The following is a 12,776-nucleotide window of genomic DNA, read 5'->3' on the forward strand; positions in this document are numbered from 1 at the left end:
ATAGATGACTCCTTCAGGACCAGCGGTGAGAGGGGCGATGCCTGGAGGGTGAAGGGAATGTGGGGGAGAAGGGGGGAACCAATTACAAGAATCTAAGTATGGCCTCCTCCTTGGGGGTTGGACAGCAGAGAAGAGGGTGGAGGGAGATGTCGGACAGTGTAACTTATGACAAAACTAAAATAATGTGTGAATTGTGAAGGGTTCATGAGGGAGGGGGAGGTGGGGAGGGAGGGGGAAATGAGCAGCTGATGTTAGGGGCTAAAGTGGGAGGCAAATATTTTGAGAATGAGGAGGGCAACAGATGTACATATGTGCTTGACAGAATGGATGTATGTATGGACTGTGATGGGAATTGTACGAACCCTCAATAAAATAATTTTAAAAACGTTTCTTTTGTTTTTTGCTTAAGTCGATCTAAGGGTTTGATAGTAGCAGGAGACATACACAAAGCTAAAGTGGAGTGGAAGCTCAGACCTGGGTTAACCTGTCTAAAGGATCCAGGTGCCTCAAATTGCATAACTTTCACAAGGGAAAGAGACCTTTAGTGGGACGTCATTCTTATCAGTGCCCTTCCTATGGCCTACAAAGAGTAACGTATATCCCACATGACACGTAAAATTCTCTCCAAATCTCAGCCCATTATAACATCAGTTCTATATCTAAATTCAAAACAATAGAAAGTTCCAAACCTGCAAGATACCAAAACTTATCAGGTAAATGATCTAAAATAGGTATAGATGGGAACCTAGAGCAAAAGTCCTCTCCATCAGTGGATCTCTGAAACTAATAATTAAGCTATCTAGTTCCCAAATACAATTGTAGGACATAATAGGATACCAGTTGTAGATAATCCTTTTTTGAAAAGGGAGGGAAAAAATGGGGAAAATGAAGTTACTGGTTCCAAACAGTTTCAATAGCATTTGGTTTCCAGGCCTGAGGATAATCTTACATACCTCTGAGCTCTCTTACCCCTTGCTTCTTTATAAAAAGTACTACATGCTTGCAAATGAGCAGTTTCATAGTTTATTTCTTGCCTCTGAAGTTTTTAGTGTCTGAATGAAAGAATTCTTTCTTTCATTGTCTTTCTTTCAGACAATGAAAAAAAGAATTCTTTCATTTCATACTCTCTCTTTCCCTTTCAGTTCAAGCCGGCAGTGTTTTGTTGATATAAAATACAAACCTTATGCATGTGTCAAGAGAATTCACTCTATTAGAAACCCTTGGACTCATCCATGAGTCAGAAAGATTCTCCATGTATAAGAAATCATGATTCATTTACCAAGAAAAATCTCCCCATTTCAAAGTTCTTACCCTTAACTATGTCTGAAAATTCACCTCTTCTGTATAAAATAACACGTTCATAGCTACATCCTACCTATCGCAAATGACTGCCCTCTATCAGATATTGCTCCAGCCAACATGAGAGGGAAAGGGGGAGACATGTTAGAAACAAGTAAGCAAATACAGATGCAAGAGAATGTCTGCTAGAGATAGGTATTTTAAGACAATAAAATACTGAAAAATATTTACTTTTTCTCAAGCATGTTGTTCACTTGTTGCTTCAGTCCATCATTAGTGGACACCTCTATGTAAACACCACTATGCTGTGTCTTTCATATTGAATTGTGAGTGGGCAAAGGGCCCTTCTAATGAGGTATACTAGTGGAAGGGCAGAAACAAATTGAGAACATAATTTTAAATATTGACAAATGGTATGAAGAAAATATGTCATCCTCTCTCCTTGGGCTCTGCATTCTTCATCATACATTTATTTATGTATCTGTACAGAGAGCTGACTGTGTGTCAGGCAAAGTGTTCAGGTACAGAGCTTACAGTTCTGAGTTCCAACAGACCTCCTGACTAGTGAAAAAACAACAAACATAAGCAACGGCAGCACAGTGTGGTAAGTCCTCTGAGAGGCGAACTCCTAGAAAGGATTGCTGGTATTATCTCTGTGCCAGGGGTACATTCCCCCTGCTTCTGCTCCTTGGCTCGGAACTCTTGTGCTCATCCCTTAGAATTGCACCTTAGGTATTTCCTCTTAGAAGAAAACTCGCCCAGTCTCTGGTCCAGACTTTGACTGTGTTTATTGATTTTTCTTTGTATATAGTGTTTTCTCAATTTTCAAAGAAGTGAAAAGCATTCTTTTGTAAAAATATGAGTCCAGTCACATAACAGACTAACATGACCATTAAAATTTTAGTAAAATGGACAAGCAAGCAAAATATCCGCGTGTGTCCATGTTTGAATATGTTTGTGTAAACAAGGAGAAAGGGGTATAACAATATCCATCTGACTTTTGTGGGTGTTGGCCATTGAGTTGATCCTGAATCATAGTGAGCCTGCACAGTACAACTGCCCCCTCGGGCTTCCGAGACTACAATCATCATGGAAACAGATTGCCTCGTCCCTCTTCCACTGAGTGACAAATGCATTCAAACCTCCAACCTAGGTTATCAGTCAAGCATTGAACCACTGTGCTGTCAGGTATTCTACTAAGCTGTAAACAGGCAGTGAACAATGAGCTTTGATTTTCTGCATCTTTATGCAAATTGATGTTTGTGAAATGAGTCTGGAATGCTGACATGGATGTTGAACTATAAGGTGGAGGGCTGATCCCTCAGGATTAGGTAAATAACAGCCTGCTTAATCATAGGCCCTCCTGTTGTGTTTATTTTAGCTACATTTTGACATCTGGCTAATCTAGATGGGTTCATAAGTGAATTAAAAACCAAGAAGGCATAAATAATCAATTCATGTCCTGTTTCTAACTTGCTTAGCAGATTTTTATGCCATAATTTCCTCTTGTGAAAATTAAGAATAATAGATTTTCTGTGCAGATAACAGAATTAGACTAGTTAAAAGGCCCGTATATTCATAAAGTACTAAATTGTTGTGGAATACAAGTAAAAACTCTCTAATTTTTCTTTTGTGACATCCATACCAACCGACTATACTCCAGAAAAATATGTGCACTACACACCCCCATGAAGAGATCACTGAAGACATGGGTGGTATAGCAAAGCGCGGCGAAGAATCCAAATGGCATCTAGCTATCAGAAAGAATAGCATCTGGGGTCTTCAAAGTTTTTCTTAAAACAAGCAGCTATCTAAATAAGGCATCAACTACCTCCACATGAAGAACCACCCAAGCCTGTGAGATCCAAGGACTGTAAATAATAAAACCTAAATCTCAAAATGGGACAGTATCAGAGCTTAAATTCTGAGCACCTTGTTTTCAGAAGGCTACAGATGACAGTGGAAACCAAAAACCCATTTGCAGGGACCCCTCTGTGGATTAGACCTCTGGTGAATGCTCTCTGACCATCGTCCAGGAGTGTGAGTAGTCTTGCTGTCAGACAGAGAGCATTGTAAAGGTGATCATGGTCGATGTGATTGGGTTGAAATGTCATGCTATATCATTTGATCTCCATTTTGACCTGTTTTAAAGTTCCAGATTTTTTATATTTTCTGCTTTCTTTGCAGTTGAGAGTTATTTTTTAAATCATTTTATTAGGGGCTCATACAACTCTTATCACAATCCATACATACATCAATTGTTTTAAGCACATTTGTACATACATATGTTGCCATCATCATCCTCAAAACACCTGTTTTCATTTGTCATTGTTGTTTTTGTGAGTTTGTTAGTTGTTTGTGTTTTGTATGAAATATGAATCCAGTATATGAAATCTAGGATAAGTAAATCTATAGATTTACTGTTTGTAACTGGATTAATAAGAACTCAGAGTGTTGCCATGCATTAGAATTGATTCATGGAGAGGGGTGGGGGCTGGTAATGGGGAGCTAACAACAAGAAGAAAGAAGAAAATATTCTGAAATGGATTCTGGTGGTGACCACACAATTCTTCTTAATATGATTAAACTATTACATTATTTGATATGTGAATGATATGCCAACAACACTATTCTTATATAGTTTAAATCATTTTACTGGAGACTCTTATAGCTCTTATAACATTCCATACATCAATTGTATGAAGTATATTTGTACATATGTTGCCATCAACTTTTCCAAAACATTTTCTACATGAACCCTTGGTATCAGCTCCTCTTTTTTCCCCACCCTTGTGACTCCTTGATCAATTATATATTGTTACTATTATTTTGTATCCTACACTGTCTCACTGTCTGGTCTCTCTTCACCCACGTTTCTGTTACTCATCCCCTTCGGGTGGGGGGACGACAACATGTAAATATATGAATTTCTAATGAAAGGGATAGAGGCCAATGTATATATATATATTTATATGATAAGTATTAAGATAGCAGACGAACTCAAGGCCCTTTGACACAAGAACAGTTTGTTCTGACAACCTGGCACTCTGTGATGCTCACCTTCAAGACAGGCTCACTGCAGACAAAATGAGTGCATAGACAGCGTGGTGAGGACAGAGGATGGGGCCCGTCTGTCAAAAGATAGAGCACTGGGGTCTTAAAGACTTGAGGTCAAACAAGCAGCCATCTAGCAGGGAAGCAAACAAAACTATTCTTAAAAAGAAAATATGTGCAGTTCGAGCACTGTCATGACCCATCTTAATGTCGAATGTGAACAAATGTCTCAAGAAGTCCAACGAGCCCTAAATTATATTTACGTTCTGTCGCTGCACGTTAGAGGAGGGATTTAGCAGAGGAGCGTATTTCATTCTGTTGTGCGTAGGGTCGTTGTGGGTCGCAACCGACTTGATGACACCAAACAACCACAACTGTAGAGGAAGAGCTGAATTCTAGGTTCTTACTGATGAAAATGCGTTTGCAAGAGGCTGCAGAATGGTCACATTGTGTCGTTGGGCTCCTTATGAAGCCATTCCTGCTTCTCGAGGGCAATTTAAATCTCAACTCGAGATTCAAAGAGACATTAGAACATTGTGGCCCGCGGGTCATGGTGGACCTATACAATACTGGGTTGCCATGGACTGAGATGAACTAAATTGCAACTGGTTTTCCATGCAACTTGAACAAGTCAGGCTGGGGTGGCTTGGACATTGTCCATATAGCATCGGTTGGGGCTTTTCTGCCGGGGCCACGCTCTTACCCCATTCCACCGGAATAGCAGAGCATAGATGTAGTCTCACTCCTGTGGAACTACTTGCACCTGCCTTCTCCCTTCATGCCAATGATCTATCACTCATTCATATTTAGTTTATTGCACTAATAATTTTATCCGGAAATCTTGTGTCAGCTGTGTAGTTGTATTGAAGACCATCCCAGAAACCGTCCAAATTTTGTCTGTATTCCACGTCATTCAAATGAACTAGTCATATTAGGAATTAGTCTGCATCATTGGAAACTTGGGTGGTGTGATACCCATGTTTGTTGTTTGGGTGACCAGAGCTTTATAACACATGTCTTCAGAATAGAAAGGGCATGAATTCCTCTTTCTCCTCTCTTCCTGCTTCCGACATATTTACTTACTCTCCCTAGTGGAATCAGCAAGCTCTCCTGAGCATCACTTTAGCGTGCACAGGCCTAACTCCGACGGACATGGGCCAAAATGGAAGCAGGTCTCTTTTTTGTTTTTCTGCAGCCTATTGGGATCTGGGATGGATTATGATGTGCTAGAACTTGGCTGGAGAGGCACTCCACATCACATGGGGCATTTAAATATTCATACCATCCCTTCTGCCAGCTAATAAGATTGCAAATTTTGCCCAGGAACAAAAAATAAAGCAAAAATAGAAGATAATTGCTGAATTTCATTACATTTAAAAAATGACTGTTATGAACCAAACTCTAAATTCTGATTTTAGTCCAATATCTCAGCCATTTTGTAAATATATGCAAGTTGGGAGAATAGGTAAGTGATCGTGTATTTCTGAGTATTACCAGAGTGTGTTATGAGTATCAGATACTTACCTGACATTAATCCTATAAAACCAGTTTCTTATGCCACTGTCAAAATCCTCTCTGTTATAATACTCGGCTGCTAACTTGAAATAAAAATCAACACATTCCACTTGCCACCTGCTTTTAAAGTGCAGCAAACCCCCAAACTGAGGCTTGTTGCTGTCAAGTCAACTCCAACTCCCAGCAAACGTGTAAGACAAAAGAAACTTCCCCACAGAGGATCCAGCGCTGCGATATTCCATGAGCTGTCTGCCCCATCTTTCTCCTGCACATTGGCTGGTGGGTGTCACCTGCTGATCTTGGAGTTAGCAGTTAAGTTCTTCACCACAGCCCCACCAGGAGCCCCGGGGTTGTCATGCACATTGGAACTTATAACGAATTGAGCAACATGATACACTAAGCTGGAAGAAAGGCCCAGTTCTTATTGAGTATACTATTGAGCATCAATTTGATGCTGACTCATAGTGACCCCATAGGGCAGGGCAGAACTGCCCCTGTGAGTTTCTGAGACTGTCACTCCGTACAGGAGTAGAAAACCCATCTTCCTCCTGAGAAGCCCCTTGTGGTTTCAAACTTCTGGCCTTGTGGATTGCAGCCCAATATGTAACTACTCTGCCACCAGGGCTTATTATTGCTTAGCCTCGTGACTCATAACTACAGACATTTCATACAGTGCAATCAATGGACACTCTACATTCTTGATTATTGCAAAAAACAGTGTGAAAGGGGAGGATGATATTTGATCTCCTTTAGCTTTCCTCTTGCCACAAGGCAGAGGTCAGACATGTCTCTAAGCATCATCTTTCTATTCCTATTCTAACACCAACTGTTATCATTCTACTTCTCTGCTGGGTCCAATAACTCGTCGCAGTGGCCACACAGAACTCTCTGGTGGTACTCACCTTTAAGGGGCTTCTGAGAAGAGGTAACAGGTTACCACAAATCAGTACCAGTAAACAGTAAGGTTGCAGTCATTGGTCCGTACCAACACCTCTTCTTAGCCTGCAGCCAAGCCTCTTTCCTGTCCTTAGCATCTCTGCCATCTGGTCCTTTGGCCTCGGCCTCTGTGGACCAAAAAGCCTGTGACTGCGTCACAGCCTGATAGTCTGGACCCTGCTGCTTGCCTCAGCTCCTGTCCTCTGGTCTCTGTGCCACAGTCTCTAGTACCTTTGGTCTCGGCCTCTGGTCTCTTCAAACATGCTCTTCTTTGATGGTCCTGGGATTTCTCTGTGCCCGAGATGGTTCCTTTACACTGATGGGTGACTTGGATGGTGCTGAGCTTTTTGTCTCTCAGCAGACCATACCTCAAAGGAACAAAGGGTGGGACTTGGTTCCCACCCTATACAAAAGTCAGCATTTAATCCCACCTTCATCCTGCCCATTCGAATAGCAGAGTACTTCCTCTCAAATGGGATTATAGCCACAGGCACAGGGTCCAGAATTAGATCACATGGCTATCAGAGCTGTATTAATTAACTACATCTCAATTATCAATGGAGATACCAGATAATCCAGTATCTATTCTTTTGTTTTGCTTTGGGTTGCCACCTTTGCCCCTCGTAGTTAATTTTGTTTTTGTTGTTTGGGCTCATAAAATTTAGTTAAGATGAATTACTTTCATAATTTCAGATAATATTAATGTTAACCTTGGTACTGCAATCGGACCTCAGGTTCCTTCTTCATGGGAACATTTACTGACTAGAAATGTATTCCATCATATTTTTTTCTAGATCTGTTAAGGAGTTCTGACTTTATCAAGTTTAGAGTGTCTCAATATGGTTTGTAGAAATGTAAACATCAAAAATGCCTTTATCAATTTGCCCTTTCTAAAAACATTATCAAGGTTAATTGAAAACATGTAAATTCAGATAAAAAAGCGGCTGCTGAGGCTGCCTCTGTACAACTAATGCCCCATAGAAATTAGTGTCTTGGCTTAAAGCTTTAGGGACATAGTTTCCTGGGACATCAGAGTGGATTGGCTGAATACTAATGTTTTCAGGACATCGTTTCTACCTCCACATTCACTGTATAGTGCCTGCAATCTCATAACCTTGCAAGCAGCCATCTAAGTACAATTGGTCTCTACTCGGCTGGAACATCAGAGAATGAAGAATTAGGACTGAAAACAAAAACCAAAAAACCCTGGCTACCATCGAGGCTGCCCACGGCGACTCTCTCTGGAAGCTGTGGCTACTTGTCTCTAAGACCTGCCAGCAGACCAGAAGAACCTGAGTGTGCTTGGCTAGAAGTAATGGAAAGTTCACTCAAAGATTCTACAGAAGAATTTTGATCAAAAGGTGGAGGTTGTTGAAGAGAATATAAAATTCTCCTTGAATCCAGATTTTTGGAGTCATTGAACTTGGATGAACTTCCTAAACTATTCCCTGGTACCCTTTACACCATAAACAAAAATTGTCCTGTGCAATCTTCTTCAATTCTAATTAATACAGAATGTTTACCATGAGCACTATGCTATTTTGAAGAACTATCTATATGGGATCAAAAACAATACAAATGGTTATATAGGAAGCCTATCAGGCAGAAAGTATTTTTTATGTCAATGGGGTGACAGAACAATTTGGAAGTGAACTACTTGAAATAAATGCTACTAGGTTGTAACTGTAGAAATTATTGAATTGATACGTGCTCTTCTATGTATACTTTGAACAAAAATATATATGTATAAATAAATCATTAAAAGGGAACATGGATTCATTACAATAAAAAAGTCAGCATATTTATGCTCAATGTTCATAGCTGATTAATAATGTTATATAAAAATGACCCATCCATGTAAGTAAAATAAGATGATTGATTGTTTCTCTTAAAGTCTGCTTTTAAGAAAATTTTTTAAATTGTGTAAACTATAGTTAATTATTTGAACCATGTACACATGTGTGTATATTTAAACATAATGTGTTCCATATGTATATATTTAGGAAATAGTTTCATGAAAAGTCTTGTTTTTCGTTTAATATTTCAGATGTATATTACCAACACAATCAAAACCAAAGGAACAAGACTTGCTAAGCCTGTTCTGTGCTTGAGCTTAATGTGTTTGGCCTTTCTTACTGGACTCAACAGAGTAGCAGAATATCGAAATCATTGGTCAGATGTGATAGCCGGCTTTCTGGTTGGCATATCTATAGCAGTATTTTTGGTAAGTACAGGTTTATTTATATTTGACTGGGCTTAAAGTAACCTTGTAAGAAAACACAAGTATGAATCATTAGACTTGTCTAAATGTGGTATATCAAATGGTAATACATCTTAAGTCATTCATTCTTCCTCCTCTCCCACATGTTTTGCCTCAAGCCAAGTTAGCGGGGTGTGAAGAATATAAATTAAACACTTAAAGTTCATAAAATGCTCTCTTACAAAACAAGATGAAGCTAAGTGCCCTCGGGCCTTCATGGCCACTCCTTAAGCTGGGATTGTTGGGCAGTTGTTTGTGCTTCCTCTGGGCAGTTTGCGTCTCCTAGCATCTGGGACATCTGAAAGTGGCTCCCACAGACTCTCCACCAGGCTGTGCCTTAGTGTGCTCCCTGAGTGAAATCCCTGGTGGCATGAACCTTTCTACTTCAGTGGCTGTGAGTGTCTGGACGATTTCAAAGACAATGGCATCTTAGGCACAATTCTACTCAATAATGAAGAGCATGTGCAGTGGCTTCTAATGAAGTAAGCACACCATCTAAACTCCCAGTGTTATATTTGTGTGTGTGTTCGTAGACTTTAGTTGTTGTAAAAGATATTTTCATCAGATTTTAGAATTAATCGGTGCATTATAAATATGGGCATGCCATATTTTACTTAGATAAAGAAATATATATGTATATGAACTGTAAGTCAAAACAAAATGTTGCATAGATAAACACTATAATTTAATAAACACTTTATTTCCATCTTGATTGGATTTAAATTGGCAATTACTTCTCACACTTAATTTTCCTTTCTTAGGCTCTTTTAACTGTTAATAACGAGTAAGAAAAAAGATTATGTGAGCCTTTTAAGCTAGCGACTGCTACCAACTATTTGAACACAATTTGTATCCTCTGCATTTTACTAGACATTTCATACAGCCTATTTCCTTTAGATCTCCTGTTAGGGAGTAGTGACCATGTTCTCCCCTCTGTTTTACTCTCCATTGTTTGTTTTCTTCCCCCACCTCCCTTTTAGCATGACTCTCTCTGATTCCCGAAGACCCCCAAAAAACTTAAGCCCACCTCTCTCTCCCATAGATATTCTGCAGCATCATGAAAACAGGACCTAGGCGGCACCCAAACTTCTTCCTTGCTTTCACCTAATGCAGCTGAGACTAGTTAACATTAAAAAAGAAACAAGCACCCTTTTTTACCCACCCACCCCCACCCCCAAAATTCCTAGACTTATCAAATCAAAGGACATTCCAATAACTATAATTCCAAAACACTGGTATAAGGTGTGTTTGCATTTCAGTTTCTTGGGTCTAGAACAGTGGTTCTCAACCTTCCTAGTGCTGTGACCCTTTAATACAGTTTCTCATGTTGTGGTGACCCCTAACCATAAGATTATTTTCATTGCTACTTCATAATTGTAATTTTGCTACTGTTATGAATCGGGTGACCCCTGTTATGAATCGGGTGACCCCAAGGGGTCACGACCCACAGGTTGAGAACCGCTGGTCTAGAACATCTTCACTGACACCTCCCCATGTTTCCAGCTTATCTCCCTTTACTACCAATAAACATTGCTCATGATACTTTGTCAGGTCACATCGAAAGCTAGTGTCTCCCAGCCCCTCAGTCTGAGAACCATGTGGTAGAGGATAAGTTCAAGTATACACCCCTCTTGGCTACAGACCCTTCTCTGGGAGAAATTCAGAGCATGTCATGATGTCACTTCAAGTGAGCACGCCACCGAGAAAATGACCATATAAAACAGTCATGCAAAAACATCTTAACCAGAAAATAAATAAAATTAAATCTTATATTCATTCACAAGAATTCATGAGTGTAAATCTCCACCGGTGCCAAGAGCTAGGGATACAGGCAGGCACAGATACAGACCCTTCTCTCTGCTTTAGGAACCCAAATATGACTTGAGTTTCAGAATAGTTAAATTGTTCCCCACACACTCATTTTATGGCTTCCTTCATAAATAGCTTTTATGGGACACCTGCTATAGTCCAGGCATTGTTTGATGCTGGGCATAGATATGTGAGAACGGTACAACCGTACATTTAAATAGGTGACAGTCTATTGAGAGGAGATAGACAGAGGCCTTTCGTTGTTGCTTCTGGCTAATGGCATCCTTAGCTACAGCAGACTAAAGGAGCCCTCTTCCTGCTGCTGGTATGTTCCAACCCACTTGCACCCGCCCGTCGGTGTGGAAAGTTGCCCTTGTCTTCATGGATTGTGTTCTTTACTCAGAACGATGGCCTTCTCAGCAATTGTTTTTTCTTGTTGCTGTCCTAAGTAAGCAAGCTGAATTCTCGAGATCTTCCCTTCTAACGAAGGTTGTGTTTCTTCCACGAGGGACATCTTCATTCTTTTGGCATTCCAGCAGTCTGCTGCACAGTCTTTCCCAGCACTGCATTGCCCGTGTATCAGTTGGTCTTCTGTCTTCTGATCCTATGCCCAGCTTTCACATGCATAATCGGTGATTGAAGAGGCTATGGCTTGGGACACGTGCCTCTTTAAGAGGCCAACTTTTTGTTAGCATTAGTGACAAAAACCAGAAAGAGGAGGCGATATATAAGTTTGAAAGGTTTGCAGAGGTCTAGTTTGGGTTTTAAGGAATTAAGTGAGGAAAGGGCACAGAGCCCACAACCAAACGCAACACCTCATGCAGTTAAGTGGCTGCTGAGCCCATAGTTTAATCCAGACCCAGGGCAGTGGGTGCATGTGATACCCAGCATTCTGGGCATGCTACCACATGAGCGGCAAAAGGGCAGAATGGAAAGAACACAAGAAAACTACTGAATGCTCTTGCCTGTTATGAGACTAACTTGGATTTGTATTTTAGAAAAATGTAACTGATTCAGGAACCCCGACAACTTTCAAGCATTTTGAGACATTAAAAGGTGCCTAGTTGAATCACTTTTGAAAGTGAGATCATTAACAGCCTCAACCCGTAAAGGGCTACTAGAAGAATTTATCAAAGCTAAGCAAAATACTGTTATGCCAGGGGATAGTCATACGAATGAAATCAGTTTCATAAACAACTCTTTCCTCTCCGTTCCGTTCACCCTTTAACACGAATGCTTTAAAACCATTGCTGGTAGAATATGAACCTCCAGGTGAAGCTGGAGGAGACGGATCCTGCAGGATGGCACTAACAGGACCTTAGTGGGCACCGAGAGGAGGGAGCCTACCCATGAGGTGTTTCGGAGGTGGAGGTCTGGGAGCTAGATGGAAGGCAGGAGATACTGAGATGGGACCAGGGGAAGGGCAAGCCATGATGATTCCCTGCTTTCCCGTTGGGCAACTAAGTAGAACATTTATTTCGAGCAGTGATTCCAGCTCCGACTTGCAATATCCTGGGGTATTTCCAATGATCCTTGTGTGTGCATCCTTCTAAAAGGATTCCAGAATAAAATTAATGCTAACCTACTCCAAGCCTCTGTGTCTCGGTGGAAGACATCCTCATCTCCCAGGCCTCCAGACCCAACGCCTTGCATTTGCCTTTGACTCATTCTCCTCGTTCCTCCCCCACACGGGTGATTCATCTTGTCCCAGTTCCTTTACAAAACTATTTCTGCTGTGTCTCATTTGCCATTGTGACCAAAGCCCTTCAATTCTAGAGTTCCTTTAGTCTCACCTCTATTATTTATGTAAGCTTTTAGCGACCTCCTCGGTGCTGACTGTCCTGCAAATACCCACATTCTAGACAAATTACATTCACAAGATAACACGTTGCTAATAACCACC

At 40.6% G+C, this 12,776-nt stretch overlaps 1 protein-coding gene across 1 annotated transcript in view; it reads left to right on the plus strand.

The window, feature by feature from the left end:
- The window catches only part of PLPPR5 (phospholipid phosphatase related 5), a 205,965-nt gene that overhangs the window by 146,405 nt on the left and 46,784 nt on the right, over positions 1 to 12,776 (plus strand). Inside the window, exon 4 of the mRNA XM_004699238.4 lies at positions 8,852 to 9,028. Within this exon, the coding sequence (XP_004699295.1) occupies positions 8,852 to 9,028 (177 nt within the window). The remainder of the gene's footprint in view (positions 1 to 8,851; positions 9,029 to 12,776) is intronic.

The sequence above is a fragment of the Echinops telfairi genome, unplaced genomic scaffold, assembly GCF_000313985.2.
Source record: "Echinops telfairi isolate 266 unplaced genomic scaffold, ASM31398v2 ScPeMD7_443;HRSCAF=831, whole genome shotgun sequence".
Taxonomy (NCBI): Eukaryota; Metazoa; Chordata; class Mammalia; order Afrosoricida; family Tenrecidae; genus Echinops; species Echinops telfairi.